The following is a 23,895-nucleotide window of genomic DNA, read 5'->3' as shown; positions in this document are numbered from 1 at the left end:
AACTGTCAACCAAGAATCTTATGCCCTGCAAAACTGTCCTTCAAAAGTGCGGTGAAAGCCAGAATGACCATCACCAAAAATTCCACAAACAACAAATGCTGGAGAGGGTGTGGAGAGAAGGAAACCCTGCTACACTGTCGGTGGGAATGCAAACTGGTACAGCCACTGTGGAGAACAGTAGGGGAGTTCCTTAAAAAACTAAAACCAGAGCTACCATATGACCTTGAAATCCCACTCTTGGGCATATATCCAGAGAAAAACAACATCCAAAATAATATATGTAACCCGATGTTCATTGTAGCACTGTGTGCAATAGCCAAGACATGGAAGCAACCTAAATGTCTATGGACAGAGGAGCAGATACGTGGTGCATAAACACAATGGAATATTATTCTGTCGTTAAAAAAGAATGAAATAATGCCATTTGCAGCAACACAGATAGCCTTAGAGAATGTCATACTGAGTGAAGTTAAGTCAGAGAAGGAGAAATATCAAATGACATCCCTTAAACGTAGAATCTAAAAAGAAATGATACAAGTGAACTTACTTATAAAATAAAGAGACTCATAGACTTAAAGAATGAAATTATAGTTGCTAGGGTGAAAGGATAGGCAGATGGGATACCTAAGGAGTTTGCGATGGGCATGTACACACTGCAATATTTAAAATGGATAAACAGCAAGGACTTCACTATGTATCACATGAAACTCTGCTCAATGTTATGTGGCAGCCTGGATGGGAAGGGAGGAGTGTGGGGGAGAATGGGTATATGTGTATTTATGGCTGAGTCCCTTTGCTATTCACCTGAAACTATCACAACACTGTTTATTAATCAGCTATATCCCAATAAAAAAGTGTAAGTTTTCCATGTAAAGAAAAGCCAAGGAAGTTCATTACCACTAAACTTGCCCCATGAAAAATGCTAAAGGAAGTCCTGCAAGGTGAAATGAAGGACCACCACCCAGTAACAAGAAGCCATATGAAGAAATAAAGATCTCAACAAAGGTAAATACATGAGCAATTACAAAAGCTAGTGGTATTTTTAATGGTCAGTAACTAAACTTTTTTTCAACATGATTTAATAAATAGTTCCTTCAAAAGATCATTATTCATCTAAAAACTAGTGTTATTATAAATTTGGTTTATAATTCCAAATTTTGTTTTCTACTTAACTTTTGATGAACACACTAAAAAGAATTATTTTGTGCTTTGGGGCAGATAATGTATAATTTGGAAACATCAATTAAAAGGGGGCACAGACAGAGAGCTAAAGGAACAGCTTTTGTTTGTTACTGAAATTAAGCTAGTATAAATTCACATTAGAGTGTCATAATATTAGGATGTTAAATGTAACATCCATGATAAGCACAAAGAAAACAGCTACAGAATACACAAGAATAATACCAACCAAAAAAAACACCAAAAAAGTCAATTGAACAAAGAAAACAGTAATGAAGGAAATGACTGATTAAAAAAAAGCTGTAAAACATATAAAAACTAATGAGCAAAGTGACAGAAGTCCTTCCTAATCAGTAACTATTTTAAATGTAAGAAGATCAAACAATCTAAACCCAAAGCTGGCAGAAGGACAGAAATAATCATTATTAAAGCAAAGAGCAAAAAAAATAGAGAATATAAAAATAGCAAGAAAATCAATGGAATAAAAAATTGGTTCTTTGAGCACATCACCAAAATTGACAAGTGGATGGACTAAGGGTAAAAAAAAGTAACTAAGAAAAAAGGAAAGGACTCAAAATACTAAAATCTGAAATGAAACAGAAGACATTACAACCAATTCAACAGGAAAAAAAAAGAATTATAACAGTATTATGAAAAATTACATTCTAATTAACTTAATAACCTAGATGAAATGGGCACATTTCTAGACATATAAGACCTAACAAGACTAAATACTGAAGACACTGAAGAAAACTGAAATAGGAAACTGGATCAATAATCAAAAACTTCCCCAAAAATATAAGCCCTAGATCTAATGGGTTCACAATAAATTTTACCAAACACTTAAGGAAGAATTAATGTTAAAACTTTTCAGTTTAACAACTGGAGATGGAACATTTCCTAACTCATTCTACGAACCCAGCATTACCTTGATACCAAAGCCAAAGACACTATAAGAAAAGGAAACTAGAGTTTAACAGTCCTCACAGAGATGGAAAAATCCCTAACAAAATACAGGCAAACCAAACTCAGCCAAATAAAATTATATACCATGACCAAGGCTTCCTTGGTAGCTCAGTTGGTAAAGAATCTGCCTGCAAAGCAGAAGACCCTGGGTTCAATTTCTGGGTCAGGAAGATTCCCTAGAGAAGGGATAGGCTACCCACTCCAGTATTCTTGGGCTTCCCTGGTGGCTCAGATGGTGAAGAATCTGCCTGCAAGGTGGAAGATGAGGGTTTGATCCCTGGGTTGGGAAGATCCCATGGAGGAGGGCATGGTAACCCACTCCAGTATTCTTGCCTGGAGAATCCCCAGGGACAGAGGAGCTTGGTGGGCTACAGTTCATGGGATCGCAGAGTCAGACATGACTGAGCAACTAAGCACAGCACCATGACCAAGTAGGATTTATTCCCAGAATGCAATGTTCAACATACCGTGGTATACTAAAAATCGATGTAAGACACAACAGTATTAGAATGAAGGAGGAAAACCACATGTCAACCTCATCTAATGCAGATAGAGCATTTGACAAAACTCAACACCCTTTCTGGCAAAGTGTCCAACTCTGTGATCCCATGGACTGTAGTGGGCCAGGCTTCTCTGTCCATGGAATTCTCCAGGCAAGAATACTGGAGTGGGTGGCCATTCCCTACTCCAAGGGTCTTCCCGACCCAAGGATTGAACCTGGGTCTCCTGCATTGCAGGCAGATTCTTTACTGTCTGAGGCACCAGGGAAGCCCCCAAACACTTGCAAAAAAGCCCAGAAGGAAGCTACCTCAACTGAATAAAAGCCATACATGAAAAATCTACAATGAACATGATACTCAATAGTGAGAGACTGAAAGCTTTTAAAATCAGGAAAAAGACAAAAGCCCCTTTCACAGCGTCTACTGAACACAGCACTGGAAGTTCTAGACAGAGCAATTAGGTAAGAAAAATAAATAAAAGGCATCCAAGATGGGTGGGGAGTTTAGGGGAGAATGGATACATGTATATGTATGGCTGAGTCCCTTTGCTGTTCACCTGAAATGATCACAACATTGTTAATCAGCTCTACTTCAATATAAAATAAAAAGTTAAATTAAAAAAATAAAAGGCATCCAAATCGAAAAGGTAGAAGTAAAATGATCTACTTACAAACTATATGATCTTATATACCACAAAAAAACAAAAAGCTGTTATCTGTTAGAGCTAATAAATGACTCCAGAAAGCTGCAGGATACACACAGAAATCAGCTCAATTTTTATACAATAATAATGAACAATCTGAAGAGGAAATCACGAAGATAATTCTGTTTACAATAATACAAAAAGTACTTAGGAATTAACAAAGGAGATGAAAGGCTTGTATGATGAAAACTACAACACACTAATGAAAGAAATTAAAGATGACATGAACAATGGAAACACACCCCATGTTCATGGATTAGAAGACTTAAGATGTCAACACTACCCAAAATATCTACATATTCATATAATCCTTACCAAAATCCCAATGACCTTTTTATCAGAAATACAAACACACACCCTGAATTTATACAGAATTCCAAGGGAGTCACACATCCTGATTTCAAAATGGACTATCAATACAAAGCTGTAACAATCAGAACAGTGTGGCACTGGCATAAATACCAGTGGAAGGGACTGTAGCCTGCCCAGTGCCTCTGTCCATGGGGTTCTCCAGGCAAGAGTACTGGAGTGGGCTGCCATCTCCTTCTCCAGGGGATCTTCCCAATCCAGGCATCAAACCCGGGTCTTCTGCATTGCAGGAAGATTCTTTATCATCTAAGCCACAGGGGAGCCCATGGAATAGACTAGAAAGCCCTAAAACAATGCCTTGCATTTATGATCAGGTGATTTTTAACAAGAGTGCTAAGACAATTTGGTATTTTCAAGAAATTATCCTAAAAAAAACTAGATATCCACATGTAAAAGAATAAAGTTGTAAAATCTAACATAACACCACATGAAAGAAATTACCTCAAAACAGATCAAAGACTTAAATTGATGAACTAAAACTATAAGACTCCTATAAGGAACATGAGGAAGAAGCTTCACAATACTGGATTTGGCAGTGATTTCTTGGATATGACACCAAAGGTACAAGCAACAAAAGAAATACAAACTGAAGTTCATGAAGACAAACCAGAGAAGGGGAGAAAATATTTGAAAATCTTGTATCATAAGGAGTTAATATCCAGACTACACAGAGAACCCTATATCTCAACAACAATAACAAAAATAAAACCTAAGCAACCTAATTTAAAATTTGGCAAACAACTTCACTAGGCATTTCTTCAAAGACATAACAATGGTCAATAAGCTTCTGAAAAGATGCCCAATATAGCTGATAAGTATGGAAATGCAAATCAAAACTGTAGTGAGGTACCACTTTACACCCATTAGAATGGTTGCTATTAAAAAATGTAAAAACAGAAAAAAATACGTGTTGGCCAGTGTGTGAAGACATTCAAACACTTGCACACTGTTAGTGAGAAAGTAAAAACTGTGCAACTGCTGCAGGAAACATTATGGTAGTTCCCCCCCAAATTAACATAATTATCATATGATCCACCTGCAATGAGGGAGACCTGGGTTTGATCCCTGGGTTGAGAAGATCCCCTAGAGAAGGGAAAGGCTACCCACTCCAGTAGTCTGGCCTGGAGAATTCCAAAGGGGTTGCAAAGAGTCGGACACGACTGAGCAACTTTCACTTTCACACCATATAATCCAGCAATTCCACTTCTGGATTGCTCATTGTTCAGTCGCTAAATCATGTCCAACTCTTTGTGACACCATGGACTGCAGTACACCAGGCTTCCCTGTTCTTCACTATCTCACGGAGTTTGCTCAAACTCATGTCCATTCTAGTATATACTTCTGGGTATATACCAAAAATACCAAAAGCAGATTCTTGGGAGTTTCCCAGTGGACTAGTGATCAGGATTCTGGGCTTTCACTGCAGAGGCCTGGATTCAATCCCTGGTCAAAGAACTGAGGCTTCACAGAGTGATCAAAACAAAGCAGAGTCTCAGAGAGATACTTGTGTACTCCTACTTGCAGCAACATTACTCACAATAATCAACACAATAGCCAAAACATGGAAGCAACCCGAGTCCATATCAGTGACAACTGGATAAGCACAATGTGGTAGACACATAATGGTTATTACTCAACCTGAAAAAGGCAGTATGCCACATGGACAAACCCTTAGGACACTATGGAAAGTAAAAGGAGCCAGTCACAAAAGGACAAGTACTGTGCAACTCCACTTAACATGAGAGAGCTGGTCAAAATCATAGAGACACAAAGTAGAAGTTTGTATTGCCAGGGTCTGGGGAGAAGGGGTAATGGGAGGCAGGGTTTCATGCCTACAGAATTTCAGCTTTACAAGGTGAAAAGAGCTATGAAGATGAATGATGGTGATGGCTGAACAAAATTATTAATGTATTTAAAAGCACTGAACTATACACTTAAAAAGATTAAAATAATAAATTTTATGTGTACTTTACCATCCCCTCCCCAAAAATGGGAACATGAACTGATATGGGGTGACTTCCAAGACATACCACTAAGTTAAAAAGCTAAGTAGAGAGTACATGTACTATGCTACCTACTGAGTAAGAAGTGGAAATTTAAAAACCTAAATATATACGGCTTAACACTTTGACTATACTCTCAGTCAAGAGTGAAAAGAAAGAACTGCAAATATATCTTCAGCTCTTCTTCAGTAGGTTTGTGGTTCAAAGTACTATAGGTGAAGCAACTCTGAAACTATTTTATATGTGTTACAGGATTAAGGAAAACGTGCTGAGGCTGTTGGAAGCCGAGGTTCTCCATGTGGAAAAGAGATACAAACACAGAATGTGGAAAGGCAAAGAAGAACAATATAAAGGTGGACATTTGTAAGTATCACTTTTAAACTTACTTCATCTGTTTCTTAGCTCTGCTTGATGAAACGGCTTAAAAACACATCTAGCACTCAGACAGTGGTTTCCCAGTAAAAGGAACCAGGGCTCTTGGGAGAAATGTCTAACTCTGAGGCCAAAACAGGGAAGTATAAGAAGCCTAGAAAGCACAGAAGGACTCAAACAGGAACGCATGTAAGAATTAAAGATTTTAAAATTTAAAAAATAAAAAACTAAAAAAAAAAATAATAATAATAATACCAGTAATAATGAGGGCATGTAAAAACAGACACAGGAGCTCCCACTGGCCACCCTGTGACAAACTGAGCATCAAAATAATTAAGAACAGCAATGCATTATAAACCACGAAAACAACAGGAATCAATGAGTTCACACTGAGGATATGTTAGACTTGCTAAATGTTTTGAGTAAAAAGAAGAGCTGAAAAAAAAGGAGAGTTAGAGTTGGAAAATCATCACTTTGCAACCACTGCAGTAAAGAATGGTTCGAATAAGAATCATCAATGGATGCTGAATCTAGATCAGAAGGTCTGATGAGGGCCAGGATATTGGCACAGTCTTCTAATATCTTATACATCACTCATTAGTTTCAAAAGGAATAGTATTATCTATGTAGGGTAGAAACAGTACAAGAGTATACAGACAATACTTTATCTGCACCTGGATATTTTACTTAGTACCTGAACAATACTTTGACCAAGTGGTGAATCTTAATATCACCAATGAGGGGCACTCTCTGCTTCGTATCGTAATACACTTGAGAAGGCACAACATCCCTTATGTGGTATTCTGGGTAGACCTAGGAGAATTTGAATTATGATGCAGCATCAGACAAACCCAAAATGAGGAACATTCTTCAAAAAAAGCAAACAAAACAATGTTTGTATTCTTCAAAAACATCAATGTAATGAAGAAAAGGAAGGACTGTGACACCTGAGGCTTTCCGGGTAGCCTGGAAATGCGGGAGATGCTGGTTCAATCCCTGGGCCGGGGTCCCCTGGAGTAGGAAATAGCAACCCACTCCACTATTACTGCCTGGAAAATTCTGTGGACAGAGGAGCTTGGCAGGTTACAGTTCATGGGGTCACAAAGAGCTGGACATGACTAAGCACACATATGACAACTGAATGTAAAAATAATCATGGACTAAAAGGAAAAATATTTTACAAACAGCGTTAAACTGGGAAAATCAACACTGGAAACACATATAGTAGATTTATATATAAGAGTATTGTATCGATGTTAAATTTCCTGAAATTTGACAGCTGCACTGTGGTCATCCTTGAGACTACCTGTGCTCTCAGAGAGTCAAAGAGACTATCTTTCTTCTCTAGGAAATACAAACTAAAGTATATTAATGGGCAGAGGGGCATGTTGTATGCAACCTACCCTCAAGAAAAAAACTGTGTGTGGGGACTTCCCTGGTGGTCCAGTGGCTAGACTTCGCGCTTATAAGGAGCCTGGGTTTGATCCCTGGTCAGGGAAGTAGATCCCATATGCTACAACTAAAGATCCCACATTCTGCAACTAAGACCTAGCACAGCCATATATGCATGCGTGTGTGTGTGTGTATTAAAAATTGCATGTATAGAGACAGAATAGGGTAAGACAAATCTGGCAAAATGTTTAAAGTTAGTGATCTGCCACATTAAAAATTATTCCAAAATGGTTTTCAAGTACTATATGTAGATCAACTGTGCAAGCATCTACACATTATTAACAATCCAAACAATGGATATAGTCTAGATTTTTAAGCTTTGCGATAATCTAGATGTAAGAGTTGAAAGAAAAACACAGGATAAGCCATTGTAAGACTAAGCAGAAGACCAGACAGCTGTTGCATCACCCACTCTCTCCAAGGTATCCTACAGATGCCAGCACAAAACAATTCTAATTCTTGAGACACCCCACCAGTGGATCAGCAAGGACTTCCTAGCAAATGAAAATGTTATATGGCCCTTAAGACTAAATGGTGGGTGCCCTTTCCAACCATTTTAAAGAAATTAAGTACACACTGCCCACTCTAACATTAGGTACAAGAAAATAACACATACCTGTTCTGTTAGAAGGTTTTCACTAACCCTTAATTTTATCCATTTTAAGCAAACTTTTGATCAACCCAAACAACAAAAATGCTTATATTTCACATCTGATTTGAAAAATACATATTTCTCTTAAATATAAGATTTTTTGAAACACACCTTTTAAATTTACCATACCTTATACTCCACTAAGTCTGGATTAGGATCTTTAGAATTTCTTAGTACTGGGAAGATTGTGGTCTCTTCTGTCCCTCCCCTAAAATATCCAACACTGTATACAATGCATTATTTAACATTTTCAAAATAAATTAAACTTACATGTGTACCAGATAAAGTTTTCTGAAAGAAAACTTGTCTCATTTTCTTTTGGTATACTGGCTTTGACAGTATCTTAACTACATGCATAATCTCTCTACAAATATTCTAGCACTTGGCAATATTACTGTACATATCATGAGTTGATGTGTTAAAAATCTTTTTTTTTTTTAATTGCTGTGGTTCTTTTGATCATTGGGACACTAAGCGCCATTAATCTGAGACAGACCTAGGTGTACATTCTTGGCAAATAATTCTCTACTATACACATTTAATCTGAAAGTTCAAATTATCTATTTGTAGCCTAATGATGCAACTGATAGCTTCATGTGTTCATTAAGAAGTCATTTAAAATTTAAAAACTTTAAGACACAATTGGTATTTTTAAATCAACAGAATAAAATGTGAAAAAACTAATGATTGCAAGTCACTTTACTCTCACCCCAGTAAAAATTACATAAGTCATTGTTTTTAATGGGTTCTTTGAAGTCATTGTTCTGAACTTTGGCTCCACATTAGAATTACTTAATGCCCAGGCCAAATCCCAGACCAGTTACATTGGAATCTCTAGGGAATAGGCCACAAGCATCAGTGTATTTTAAAACTCCCAAAGTGATTAGAATGTACAACTAAGATAGAAAGCCACTGTTTTTAAAAAGTATTCTAGGACATAAATATTTAAATATATGCTCTTTAAAAAACAGCACCACTAGAGGCTATAAACATAGTCTAGCAATATACAGTACGTTTTCCTTCAGGGTCTTTTAAAAATTGCGTTCAAAAACGGCGTTAGGCATACATCACCTGCCTTATTCATTATATTTAGCTGTTACTAGAGGTGAAAGCATTAGTTTCACAAAGACCCAAATATACGACCAGCTCTATCATTTAACAGTTCTATGACTGTGGATAAACAGCTTAACCTCCTCATCTGTAAAATGGGAGGTTTCAAATAGAAAACAATGTGCAAAACATGCCAACTGGCACGTAAGAGGTAATGTGAAATGGCTCCGCTTATCGTTATCACGCTAGCCTGGACTTGAAGATACTGGAGGCTAGGGCTGCATCTAGTTTAAGGTTACATTTTCACAACCTCATACCACATAGTAGTTACACAATAATTCTTAATCATTAAGCTCCTTAAGAACTGTTAATCTGTCTTTGTAACCCAAATGCCTAGTACAGATTCTGATACACAAAGAAAGCTTAATAATGTTCTGAACAAATGAAACAAACTTATTTCAGAAAAGAACGAACCCTCAAGCCTTCCTTTGCAGCAAAGAAGTCAGAATAACCAGCATCTGTAGCCAACAGTCCCACAAATTGCATCGCAGGCCGTTGTTGTATAAATAGTTCTACAGCTCCATCAGTGATGTAACTACCCCCAGAAATGTCCAGGGACTCAATATTAGGCAGAATATCTTTCTGCTGTAGCAAATGGAAAGCCAGATCTGACCTGAGTTGCCTGTGATCAGAAATATCAAGGTGAAGCAGACATTTAAGCTCTCTAATGACTGCGAGAATCTGCGGTTTGGTCATGGTCAGACATTTTAGATAGTGCATTGTAAGAGATCGGAGTCGGTCCTTACAGGTAAGCAGTGCAGAGATGTTAGTGACCAGAGTATTAGAGATATCCAAGCTTTCCAGTTTGGGTAACTGCGAAACACGAGCCAGGTCTTCACTATGAAAACAAACGTTGAAAACGCTTAAAACACGAAGACCAGTAAGCTGGCCAAAGAACAAGAGTCTTGAATCTCGAGGGATGCTTGTTGAGTCCAGGATGAGACGTCGGAGGTTTCCTTGGATCCAGCTATTGCTGCAGAGGCCACTTAGGATGTCTGGGATTGAGAGGTCAGTGTGTACTGCAGTAGCATCCAGTTCAATGAGTTTGTGATGGCAGAAGGCTTTTACGAATGCAGCTGTGGATATTTTAGCTTTCTGAATGTTGACCAGCTTCAGATTCATTCGGTTGCTTTGGAAAATGCTTGCTGTTCTATCAGTCAGCTTGCCTATAAGAGAACCAGAACCAGCTTGTAATAACTAAATCTCATGCCTTTTCCAGGAGGCACTGTGGCCAGTAAACTTTGATAGATGCTAATAGTACCAATAATGACTACATTTACTATTTACTCTGTGCCAAGCATTGTTCTAAACCCTTTACTCGGATTATCTCATTTACTCTTTAAAATAATATTGTAAAGGAATTATGATTATTACCATCCCACAGCTGAGGAAACTATAGCTTAAAGGGGTTAAGGAACTTACTCAAGGTCAAAGTATGTGGCAGAATCAAGAATCAAAAGCAGTTGAATCGCCAGTATGTCTGACGCAGGATACAGCATGCTTGGGGCTGGTGCATGGGGATGACCCAGAGAGATGTTATGGGGAGGGAGGTGGGAGGGGGGTTCATGTTTGGGAACGCATGTAAGAATTAAAGATTTTAAAATTAAAAAAATAAAAAGCTAAAAAAAAAATTAACCCAAAAAAAAAAAAGAATCAAAAGCAGTTTGACTTCAGCGTCCACAGTTTTAACCACAGTAACCTTGTTTACTTGGGCTTCCCTGGTAGCTCAGCTGGTAAAGAATCTGCCTGCAATGCAGGAGACCCCAGTTCGATCGCAAAGATCTGCTGGAGAAGGGACAGCCTACCCACTCCAGTACTCAGGGGCTTCCCTGGTGGCTCTTAGGGTAAAGAATCTGCCTGCAATTTGGGAGACCTGGGTTCGATCCCTGGGTTGGGAAGATCTCCTGGAGAGGGGAATAGCTACCCACTCCAGTACTCTGGCCTAGAGAATTCCATGGACAGAGGAGCCTGGCAGGCTACAGTCCATGGGGTCACAAAGACTCGGACACAACTGAGTGACTTTTACTTCACTTCACTTCAACTTTGTTCATAGAAGGAAAAAAAAAAAAAGACAAAATAAAAGAGGTAGGTTAAGTATAGGGCCTATAATATGCAAATAGCAGTAATGATTACTTTTAACCAAACTAGTGGATGGCCTTTGGTAAGTCACTTATCTCTCTATGCCTCATTTTCCTCATCTGTAAAATGAATGAGTTATACTAGATTTCATTTAGAAACAACTTAATATTAAGCATCTTCTATATGTGAGATTCCGTATTAAGTAATAGGCATACAAGGTAATAAGACACCTGTGACACAAAGAATTCAGTCTAGGAAGCATCTCAGGCAAATAAGTGATCATAATAATATATTATATTCAGTGGTGATTCATACCACATATTGAACACAGATGAGATTAATATCAGGGCAGGTTTTTGAGGCTGAATATCAGTTGCCCAAGGGGAAGGTGAAGGGTGGGAGAACAAAACAAAGACATGGAGGCTCCGAACGTCAGATTATTCAGAATGACCCTATTTGATCAGTGCTACTGGACCACAGTGTACAAGGAGAGGCCTGGCTGGAAACGACAGTAGAGAGGAAGGTAAAAGGCAGATGGGGCCTGTAAACAAAGCTAGGAAACGCATGTACCCTGTAAACAAAAATGAAAAACTCAAAATTTTTAAGCAAAAAATGAATGGTTATAATATATTTTTACAAAGACCAATTATGTGTGATGACACAAAAGAATTAAGATGGTGTTTGATGGGAGTGGGATGGGGCAACAGATTAATGATTTTAATGATGAGAGATGATAGTTTAAACTGACAGAACACAGCAGTTGAATGGATTAAGGGAAAGAACTGAGGGAAAAGGTATATAAGCTGATTCACAAGTCCCCAGTCTGAGTTGGGCTATGCTACTAACAGGAAAAAGAAACCTCAATACTCAAGGATTTCAGAAAGAACTTATTACATTTATTCAAGGGCTTCCCATGTAGCTCAGTTGCTAACGAATCTGCCTGCAATGGTGGAGAACCTGGGTTCTATTCCTGGGTCAGGAAGATCCCCTGGAGAAGGAAATGGCAACCCACTCCAGTATTCTTGCCTGTAGAATGCCATGGACAGAGGAGCCTGGCAGACTACAGTCCACAGTGTTACAAAGAGCTGCTGCTGCTGCTGCTAAGTCATTTCAGTCGTGTCCGACCCTGTGTGACCCCACAGACGGCAGCCCACCAGGCTCCCCCGTCCCGGGGATTCTCCAGGCAAGAGCTGGACATGACTTAATACTATCTTTCTTTTTTATTCAGGAAATATCAAGTGCTATGCTTCATGCCAAGAACAGTGAATGAGACAGACATGACTCCTGCCATAATGGGGTTTCTTCACATCCTAGAAGAACATAAATACAAAAGAATACAAAACAAGCAAAACACTATTAACATTAAAAATGCAGCAAAGGGGCCAGTCTCCGCAGTGCGCAGGCGTGGAGCTCACTTCTTGTCAGTCGGCGCCACGTGCGGGTTTACATGGCTCTGTAGCAGTAGCAGCGGCGGCGGCTGGTCTCCAGCAGGATGAGCGGCTTCAGCAGCGAGGAGCGTGCGGCGCCCTTCACCCTCGAGTACCGAGTCTTCCTCAAAAATGAAAAAGGACAATATATCTCTCCATTTCATGATACTCCAATTTATGCAGATAAGGAAGTGTTTCACATGGTTGTTGAAGTACCACGCTGGTCGAATGCAAAAATGGAGATTGCTACAAAGAACGCTTTAAACCCAATTAAACAAGATGTGAAGAAAGGAAAACTCCGTTATGTTGCAAATCTGTTCCCTTATAAAGGATATATCTGGAACTACGGTGCCATCCCTCACTTGGGAAGACCGAGGACACAATGACAAACACACTGGCTGTTGTGGTGACAATGACCCAACCGATGTGTGTGAAATTGGAAGCAAGGTGTGTGCACGAGGGGAAATTATCAGAGTGAAAGTTCTGGGCATTCTGGCGATGACTGACAAAGGGGAAACAGACTGGAAAGTCATTGCTATTAATGTGGAAGATCCTGATGCAGCCAATTATAATGATATTAATGATGTCAAGCGGCTGAAACCTGGCTACCTGGAAGCTATTGTGGATTGGTTTAGGAGGTACAAGGTTCCAGATGGAAAACCTGAGAATGAGTTTGCTTTCAATGCAGAATTTAAAGATAAGAACTTGGCAATTGACATTATTGAGAGCACTCATGACTACTGGAGAGCATTAGTGATTGAGAAAACTGATGGAAAAGGAATCAGCTGCATGACCACCACCGTGTCTGAGAGCCTCTTCCAGTGTGATCCTGATGCTTCCAAAGCCATTGTGGATGCTTTACCACCACCATGTGAATCTGCCTGCACAATACCAACAGATGTGGATGAGTGGTTCCATCACCAGAAAAACTAAGGAAATTTCTCTGGAATACAAGCTGATATTGCTGCATCCTACTTGTCGGAAGTGTTAGATGTGAACGTAGCAGCTTTTCCAAGCTTTAAACTTATAGAACTAATCAGTCAGATTCTGCTGTCACCAATCCACTATATTCATACATGATCCATCTAAGAGCATTTATCATGTCAACTAAGGTAACTTTTAGTTCCTGCTTAAATATGAAGGCGGTTGTAGTTTGGAAGTCATCTGTGACTGAGTATGCAAGATAAGTACATATTGGATGTATATGTTTGCCATGGGTTAGGAAATAAAAATTATTTTGTTTCAAAACAACAAAAAAAATGCAGCAAAGGTTCTAAAGGAAACAAACGACTATAACACAGGGGTGGGGAAAAATGAGAAGGAAGACAAGAATCTTTTGTCTTTCAGTGCAGTATTAGGAGGTGACATTTAAGCTGAGACAAAAAGGATGTGAAAGGCAAAGATAGCTGCCATTCCAGACACAGGGACAGGCTAAAGCCCTGAGAAGAGAAACAGTTTGGCTATTTTTGTGAAATGAGAGAAAACCAGTGCAGCTGAAGCACAGATGGAGAAGGGGATACAATCTGACAGGTTATAGACAGAGGCAAGAGTCAGTCAGACCTTGCAGGCCAGGGTAAATAACTGGCATTTTATTGTAAGCACAAAGAGAAGACTTTAAAGAGTGGCAAAAATGCAGACAGATCTGATTAAGATATAGAGGACTACTCTCCGCTAAGTGGCAGAGCTTGGCGATGAGCAAAATTAAAGGTGAGGAAACCACTTGGGAGACCAGGGGAGAAGAAAGAGAAAGGTGTCATTGGCAGGGGCTAGGAGGAAAAGGTGGCTCAGATGGTAAAGAATCTGCCTGCAATGCAGGAAGCCTGGGTTCGATCCCTAGGTTGGGAAGATCCCTGGAGAAGAGAATGGATACCCACTTTGGTATTCTTGCTCGGAGAACTCCCCAGACAGAGGAGCCTGGCAGGCTCCAGTCCATGGGGTTGCAAAGAGTCAGACACTAACATCTGACCTGACTTGAGGAGAAGAACATTTGAGATATGTACTTTGAAGGCAGAAAATGTGTCAAAAGAACAAAGGACAGGGCGGGGGGGGGGGGAGGGGGATGAAAAGTGACTCCTAAGTCACTGAACAGGTAGACCGATGAGATGGGAGGAAATGGCAGTGTAGCAGATGCTGTCATGTGACACCAGATCACATTTAAAAATAAATGACTGGGACTTCCAGCAGCTAAGAACCTGCCTTCGAATGCAGGGGATGCAGTTTTGATCCCTGGTTGGTGAACTAAGATGCCAATGTCGAGGGGCAACTAAGCCCACAAGCTCCAACTACTGACCCCATGCACCCCAATTAGAGAGCCTGCATGCCACAACTACAGAGCCCTTGCACTCTGGAGTCCACACATCATGACTAGAGAGAAGCCCACAGGCCATAATGAAGAGCTAAGACCCAATGCAGCCATAAATAAATAATTTTTTTTTTAAAGAAAGAAAGGACTTACTCCTTGAGCTGCTGGAAATGCCACCAACTGACAGCCCCCATCTATGTAGAATGCATCAGCTGAAAAGAGTTGCTTCACCCATGGTCATACCACTTCCCCATGGAAACCCACATTCAAAGACTGTGTTGGGAAGTATAAAGATTCAGCCCTCACACCCTAACAAAACACAGATCCGAGTAGTTATTCTACCTTCAAGACTTTCCACAAAATCAGCCAATGTCTTCTCGATTCTATATATTTTAAATCTAAAAGACTGAAGCATAAACATTTGGAATTAATCAGAATAGAGAATGTTATTTAAAACATGGAAATGTAAGAGGAAAAGAATAAGGACCAAATGTCAAAAAGCATCTACAAAGGAGAAAAGGAAAGATATAAGCATCTGAATGCAGAGCTCCAGAGAATAGCAAGAAGAGATAAGAAAGCCTTCCTCAGCAATCAATGCAAAAAAATAGAGGAAAAGAACAGAATGGGAAAGACAAGAGATCTCTTCAAGAAAGTTAGAGATACCATGGGAACATTTCATGCAAAGATGGGCTTGATAAAGGACAGAAATGGTATGGACCTAACAGAAGCAGAAGATATTAAGAAGAGGTGGCAAGAATACACAGAAGAACTGTACAAAAAAGATCTTCACAACCAAGATAATCACGATGGTGTGATCACTCACCTAGAGCCAGACATCCTGGAATGTGAAATCAAGTGGGCCTTAGAAAGCATCACTATGAACAAAGCTAGTGGAGGTGATGGAATTCCAGTTGAGCTATTTCAAATCCTGAAAGACGATGCTGTGAAAGTGCTACACTCAATATGCCAGCACATTTGGAAAACTCAGCAGTGGCCACAGGACTGGAAAAGGTCAGTTTTCATTCCAATCCCAAAGAAAGGCAATACCAAAGAATGCTCAAACTACTGCACAATTGCACTCATCTTACACGCTAGTAAAGTAATGCTTAAAATTCTCCAAGCCAGGCTTCAGCAATACATGAACCGTGAACTTCCAGATGTTCAAACTGGTTTTAGAAAAGGCAGAGGAACCAGAGATCAAATGGCCAACATCCGCTGGATCACGGAAAAAGCAAGAGAGTACCAGAAAAACATGTATTTCTGCTTTATTGACTATGCCAAAGCCTTTGACTATGTGGATCACAATAAACTGTGGAAAATTCTGAAAGAGATGGGAATACCAGACCACCTGACCTGCCTCTTGAGAAACCCATATGCAGGTCAGGAAGCAACAGTTAGAACTGGACATGGAACAACAGACTGGTTCCAAAGAGGAAAAGGAGTATGCCACCCTGCTTATTTAACTTCTATGCAGAGTACATCATAAGGAATGCTGGGCTGGAAGAAACACAAGCTGGAATCAAGATTGCTGGGAGAAATATCAATAACTTCAGATATGCAGATGACACCACCCTTATGGCAGAATGTGAAGAGGAACTAAAAAGCCTCTTGATGAAAGTGAAAGTGGAGAGTGAAAAAGTTGACTTAAAGCTCAACATTCAGAAAACAAAGATCATGGCATCTGGTTCCATCACTTCATGGCAAATAGATGGGGAAATGGTGGAAACAGTGTCAGACTTTATTTTGGGGAGCTCCAAAATCACTGTAGATGGTGACTGCAGCCATGAAATTAAAAGATGCTTAGTCCTTGGAAGAAAAGTTATGAGCAACCTAGGTAGCATGTTGAAAAGCAGAGACATTACTTTGCCAACAAAGGTCTGTCTAGTCAAGGCTATGGTTTTTCCTGTGGTCATGTATGGATGTGAGAGTTGGACTGTGAAGAAAGCTGAGCACCGAAGAATTGATGCTTTTGAACTGTGGTGATGGAGAAGACTCTTGAGAGTCCCTTGGACTGCAAGGAGATCCAACCAGTCCATTCTGAAGGAGATCAGCCCTGGGATTTCTCTGGAAGGAATGACGCTAAAGCTGAAGCTCCAGTACTTTGGCCACCTCATGCGAAGAGTTGACTCACTGGAAAAGACTCTGATGCTGGGAGGGATTGGGGGCAGGAGGAGAAGGGGACGACAGAGGATGAGATGGCTGGATGGCATCACCGACTCGATGGACGTGAGTCTGAGTGAACTCCGGGAGTTGGTGATGGACAGGGAGGCCTGGCGTGCTGCGATTCATGGGGTCGCAAAGAGACACGACTGAGTGACTGAACTGAACTGAACTGACACTCAGGATTAGATAGCTTCTGCACTGTTCTTCAAGGGAAGCTAGATGAGCAGAAAGATAAGCAGCAGACACTGAAGTAGAAGAAAACCAAAAGAATAGGATGATTCAGCAACCTAGATAAGAATTACAAGATACCTGCCTGCCAGGAGCCAGCGTGAGGAATCCCACCTGTGACAAGGTCATGTGGCAGAGGCCTGATGGGCAAGGCGAGTCAGGCCTCAGGTTTTCCCCCTGGTATTTCCTGAGCACGTACCCCCAAAAATAAGAATCTGCCTGCCTTATTGTATTTTTCCACTTTTCTGACACTCTCTGGAAAAAGTTAACTCAGGGCTTTAGTCTTCCGCATTTGAAAGGGATGTTTCAGCTCAAACCCCCTCTGATAACTCTCTAGCTTGCCTAACAGGTTCCCCTGGACCTCTTACAGCTTGTGAATTGCTTGCAGCCCCCCAACCGCAGGAGGCACAAAGCTTAAAAACATCTTAAAGATACAGAGCCTTTTCTAAAGAGCTAAAAATCATATTGGTGACGGATTTCACTGTTGACTCAATGATTGCTGCCAGGCCTCCATATTCTTTATCTTTTAGGCACCTGGGAGGATGTTAATCAATGTAAACGGGATATGGAAAAAGATATATAATAGTTTTGATGTTAGCAACACTAGACTTTTGAGTTAATTACTTTTCTTTTGTTACAAATCACTGTACTCCTTTTACTTGTTATAAATTGCTGTATCTTTGCTATGTAAGAATGTAACTTTATTTAGTGCTTTCTGAGAGTGGCAGCAGACTTCAAGAAGAACACCACAAATAAGTCTTCTGGTTGACAAACCCTTAGCAGAAAAAAGGATGTAAAATGTTAATTGGCCCTTTTGGCCGGAAGATGATGTAAATCACCTGAGACTTGTGTATACAACTAAGTATGCAGAGAGAAAAGCCTGGTTTTGATGAGTTTGGGCTGCTAATGCTGCATAACTTTGTGTTACCCGTTGATCTCTATGTACCATCAAAAGTATAAAATAGCCTTCTGAACAATAAAGGATGGACCAGTTTCTCGGACTAGTCTCTCGGCCTAGTTTCTTGGGAATCTGGCTCCCCCCGTGTCTCTCTCTCTCTTTTTTTCTCACTCTCCCTCCCTCTCCTTTTCTGGCTGAATTCCCATCTGGAGCGGGGAGGCTCACCAAGTCTACTTACTTGCCCTGGCTTCTAAGACCGGCGTGAAAGGGAGCCTAAGGCAGGGTACCCTTCGATATTCAAGTGGGCGCCGGTGGCCCAATGTAGATGGTGCAAATCTCTTGTCCTGAGATTTTACTGGTTTTCCCTGTAAACCAAGTTATTCAGCCTCTTTTCTCCACTTAATTTTCCTACTACACTATTTCTACTTAATCTCTTTTATATTTCTATATAAATAAGTTTTTCCCTCGCCTATCCGTCTCTCCTTCAAATCTCCCTGGATCCACCAGGGCTTGACCCTGGCATCTAGCTCTTGTATGTGGTTCTGGAGCTTCGAATAAAGACCTGCACTGAAAACTCTGGGAAATTAAAGTAGAAGTGGTAGCTAAACCAAAGAAGATTATCCAGGGAGTATACACATACAAAGTAAGAAAATATACAAAGCTTCCCAAGACGGAAACCTGAGGAACAGAAAACAACACATATATATAGAAACAGAGGCAAACAAAAGAAAGTGTGGGACAGTAACGAAGGATAAAAAACAGGAAAACAAAGTTACTCCAACCAGCAAGGTTGAGAGTAATAAACATTAATTCAAACATACAAAAACCCCTGCTGGTTTAATAAATCTAGGTAGGTAATTATCATCTATGGTCACCAAAAGTGAAAACCAACCGGACAATCAGACTTTATTAACACCCTTCAGAAGTACAATGCAGAAGGAATGGCAACCCACTCCGGAATTCTTGCTTGGAGAACTGCCGTGGACAGAAGAGCCTGGCAGGCTCCAGTCCATGGGGTTTGTGAAGAGTCAGACACAACTGAAGCAACTGAGGACAAGAAGTACAAACATCACTTCCAAACATCAAACTTCAATTTGATCAAGCCTCTACATCTAATTTTCAATGTATAGGAATTACAAGAATCAGAAAAACATGTCAAATCAGGGCACAAACAATGGTGAAGTCCAGATTGTAGGATACTGTACAAAACAAATGACCAGTTTCTTTAAAGAAAGAAAATAACTGCAAGTCCCAAAATACATGAAGATAAACATACTTCTAAATAACAGATGAATCAAAGGGGAAAAAAATCAAGAGAAACTACAAAATATTTTGAACTGAATGAAAATAAGAACACAACTTACCCAAATCTATGGGACGCAGAAAAGGCAGTGCTAGGTGAGAAAGTTATAGCTGTGAATGCATACTTAAGTAAAGAAGATCTAAAATCAATAATCTAAATTCCCGCCTTAGGAAACTAGAAAAAGAAGAACAAATTAAATCCAAAGTAAGAAGAAAAGAAGTAAGAATGAGAGCAGAGGGCGTAACATCAGCAACATGGCACAGTGAAGCACTACTCTGGAGTAAGCTCTCCCCTCCAATCTATTAGGTTGGTGCAAAAGTAACTGAGGTTTTGCATTGTTGAACTTTGCCATTTGATAGTGGGATACATTCTTAAATAAATGTGGTTACATCATTTTAATGTGCATTTCTCACTCTATGTTTTTTGCTAATGACTTGTTACATGCCGTTTCAGTTCAATTCAGTCGCTCAGTCATGTCTGACTCTTTGCAACCCTATGGACTGCAGCACGCCAGGCCTCCCTGTCCATCACCAGCTCCTGGAGTTTACTCAAACTCATGTCCATTGAGTTGGTGATGCCATCCAACCATCTCATCCTCTGTCATCCCCTTCTCCTCCCGCCTTCAATTTTTCCCAGCATTAGGGTCTTTTGCAATGAGTCAGTTCTTCACATTAGGTGGCCGAAGTATTGGAGTTTCAACTTCAGCATCAGTCCTTCCCATGAACACCCAGGACTGATCTCCCTCAGGATGGACTGCTTGGATCTCCTTGCAGTCCAAGGGACTCTCAAGAGTCTTTTCCAGCACCACAGTTCAAAAGCATCAATTCTTTAGTGCTCATCTTTCTTTATAGTCCAACTCTCACATCCATACATGACTAATGATTACTGGAAAAACCACAGCCTTGACTAGACAGACCTTTGTTGGCAAAGTAATGTCTCTGCTTTTTAATAAGCTGTCTAGGTTGGTCATAACTTTTCTTCCAAGGAGTAAGCTTCTTTTAATTTCATGGCTGCAGTCACCATCTGCAGTGATTTTGGAGCCCAAGAAAATAAAGTCTGTCACTATTTCGACTGTTTCCCCATCTATTTGCCATGAACTGATGGGACCAGATGCCATGATCTTCGTTTTCTGAATGTTGAGCTTTAAGCCAACTTTTTCACTCTCCACTTTCACTTTCATCAAGAGACTCTTTAGTTCTTTGCTTTCTGCCATAAGGGTGGCATCATATTTGAGGTTATTGATAGTTCTCCCAGCAAACTTGATTCTAGCTTGTGCTTCATCCAGCATTTCTCATGCGGTTTATTGTTATTTATTTTAGACTACAGAAATGATGTTAGACAAAAAGCAAATCAAGCAATTTTCTTATTCAAGTTCAAAATGGACTGTAAAGCAGTGGAGACAACTCAGGCAACATCAACAACACACTTGGCCCAGGAACTGATAACTAACATGCAATGCAGTATGTTTGGTTCAAGAAGTTTTACAAAGGAGACAAGTGCCTTGAAGATGAGTGTAGTAGCTGGGCATCGGAAGTTGACAACAAACGACTGAGAGCAAACATTGAAGCTGATCCTCTTAAAACTACACGAGAAGTGGCTGAAGAACTCAACACTGACCATTCTGCGGTCATTTGGCATTTGAGGCAAATTGGAAAGGTGAAAAAGTTCGGTAACTGGGTGCCTCATGAGGTGACCAAAAATCCAAAAAAATCATTGTTTTGAAGTGTTGTCTTCTCTTATTTTACCCAACAACAATGAACCATTTCTCTGACTACAATGCCCAACCCCATGTCACACAATCGATGTGTCAAAAGTTGAACAAACTGGGCTAAAAGTTTTGCCTCATCCACCATATTCACCTGACTTCTTACTAACCAACTAACACTTCTTCAAGCATCTCGACAACTTTCTGCAGGGAAAATGCTTCCACAACCAACAGAGGCAGAAAATGCCTTCCAAGAGTTCACTGAATCCCCAAATACAGATTTTTATTCTACAGGAATAAAAAAACTTACTTCTCATTGGAAAAACATATGTTGATTGTAATGGTTCCTTTTTTGATTAATAAAGATGTGTTTCAGCCTAGGTATAATGATTTAAAACAAAAATTCACAGTCTGAAGAATCGCCATTACTTTTTCACCAACCTAATACAACCAATAAAACATCCACAATGCATACATAAACAACTCATATAACTTAATACCAAGAAAACAAACAATTCTATTTAGAAATGGAAAGAAGACCTAAACAGACATTTCTCCAAAGACATGCATATGCCCAACAGGCACATGAAAAGATGTATGTGTTACATCACTAACCACCAGGGAAATCCAAATCAAAACCAGAATGAGGTATCACCTCATACCCGTCAGAACTGCTATCATCAGATAGAACTCAAATAACAAATGCTGGTGAGGAGGTGGAGAAAAGGAAACCCTCATATAATGTTGGCGGGAATGTAAAAATTTGTGCAGCTACTGTGGAAAACAGTGTAGAGTTTTCTTAAAAAAACCCAACTATCCTATGACCAGCAATTCCACTGCTGGGTAAATATCCAATAAAAAAAAAAAACACTGATCTGAAAAGATATATACATCCTAATGTTCACAGGAGCATTATTTACAATTGCCAAGAAATGGAAGCAACGTTAAGTGTCCAGCAACAGATGAATGGATACCATCTATAAACAAATGTTAAAGGAGATTCTCTAGGTGGAAAACACAAGAGAAGAAAAAGACCTATAAAAACAATTTTTAAAATGGCAACAGGAACATACATACCAATAACAGATGAATGGATAAAGGAGGCATATGTGTATTTTTTATATTTATATTTTATATTGTGCTCAGTCACATCTCTTTGTGACTCCATGAACTATAGACTGCCAGGCTCCTCTTGTCTATGGAATTTTTCAGCAAGAATACTGGAGTGGGTAGCCATTCCCTTCTCCAAGGGATCTTCCCAACCCAGGGATCAAACCAGGGTCTCCTGCATTGAAAGCAGATTCTTCACTGTCTGAGCCACCAGGGAAGCCAATTAGCTATTAGGGAAATGCACATAAAAATCACAATAGATACCACTTCACATCCACCAGAATGGCAATCATCAAAGCCATTAGATAACAAGTTTTGGTGAGGATGTGGAGAAACTGGAACTCTTCTCTTCCAACTGCTGGTGGGAACATAAAATGGTACAGCTACTTTGGGAAAGAATTCGAAGTTCTTCAGAAAGTTAAACACAAAGCTACCACTTAACCTGGCAATTCCACTCCTGGGTATACACCCAAAGATATAAAAGCATATATCCACACACACAAATGTGTACACTAATGTTTATAGAAGCATTATTCGTAATAGCCAAAATGTATAATAAAAACAACACAGGGACTTCCCTGGCAGTCTAGTAGTTAAGATTTTCCCTTCCAGTGCAGAGGGTGAGGGTTCAGTCCCTGGTCTGGGAGCTACAATCCCACACACCTTGTGGTCAAAAAAGTAAAACATAAAACAGAAGCAATACTGTAACAAATTCAATAAAGACTAAAAACAGTCCACATTAAAAAAAAATCTTAAAAATAAACCTAATGTTCATCAACTGAGAAACAAATAAAAGGTAGTATATCAATACAGTGGAATATTACACAGCCATAAAAATTCAGTAGTAGTTGATGTTACAAAATGGATGAACCTTGACAATATTATGCTAAATGAAAGAAGCAACACACAATGCTGCTGCTGCTGCTAAGTCGCTTCAGTCGTGTCCAACTCTGTGCGACCCCATACACGGCAGCCCACCAGAATTCCCCGTCCCTGGGATTCTCCAGGCAAGAACACTGGAGTGGATTGCCATTTCCTTCTCCAATGCATGAAAGTGAAAACTGAAAGTGAAGTTGCTCAGTCGTGTCCGACTCTTAGCACCCCCTTGGACTGCAGTCCATCAGGCTCCTCCGTCCATGGGATTTTCCAGTCAAGAATACTGGAGTGGGGAGCCACTGCCTTCTCCAAAGACACAATAGGTCACATATTAAATGATTCCATTTACACTAAATGTTCATAAAAGGCAAATCCATAGAGGTAGAAAGTAGATTAGTGACTGCTAAGAATTATAGGGGGATGAATAAGGATTTTTTTTTTTTTGAGGTGATGAAAACTGACTGGGATGATGGGTGCACAAATCTGTGAATGTGCTAA

At 39.8% G+C, this 23,895-nt stretch overlaps 2 protein-coding genes and 1 pseudogene across 2 annotated transcripts in view; 1 reads left to right on the top strand and 2 right to left on the bottom strand.

Moving 5' to 3' along the window:
- SCP2 (sterol carrier protein 2) overlaps nt 1–23,895 on the bottom strand; it is a 981,293-nt gene that overhangs the window by 221,833 nt on the left and 735,565 nt on the right. The gene's annotated exons all lie outside the window — the stretch shown is intronic.
- The window catches only part of ZYG11A (zyg-11 family member A, cell cycle regulator), a 67,298-nt gene that overhangs the window by 23,747 nt on the left and 19,656 nt on the right, over nt 1–23,895 (bottom strand). Inside the window, exon 3 of the mRNA XM_069591893.1 lies at nt 9,721–10,472. Within this exon, the coding sequence (XP_069447994.1) occupies nt 9,721–10,472 (752 nt within the window). The remainder of the gene's footprint in view (nt 1–9,720; nt 10,473–23,895) is intronic.
- LOC138429090 (inorganic pyrophosphatase pseudogene) lies at nt 12,840–14,072 on the top strand (annotated as a pseudogene).

Source organism: Ovis canadensis, chromosome 1, assembly GCF_042477335.2.
Source record: "Ovis canadensis isolate MfBH-ARS-UI-01 breed Bighorn chromosome 1, ARS-UI_OviCan_v2, whole genome shotgun sequence".
In the NCBI taxonomy this organism is placed as follows: Eukaryota; Metazoa; Chordata; class Mammalia; order Artiodactyla; family Bovidae; genus Ovis; species Ovis canadensis.
This window is presented reverse-complemented; position numbering and strand designations above follow the sequence as displayed.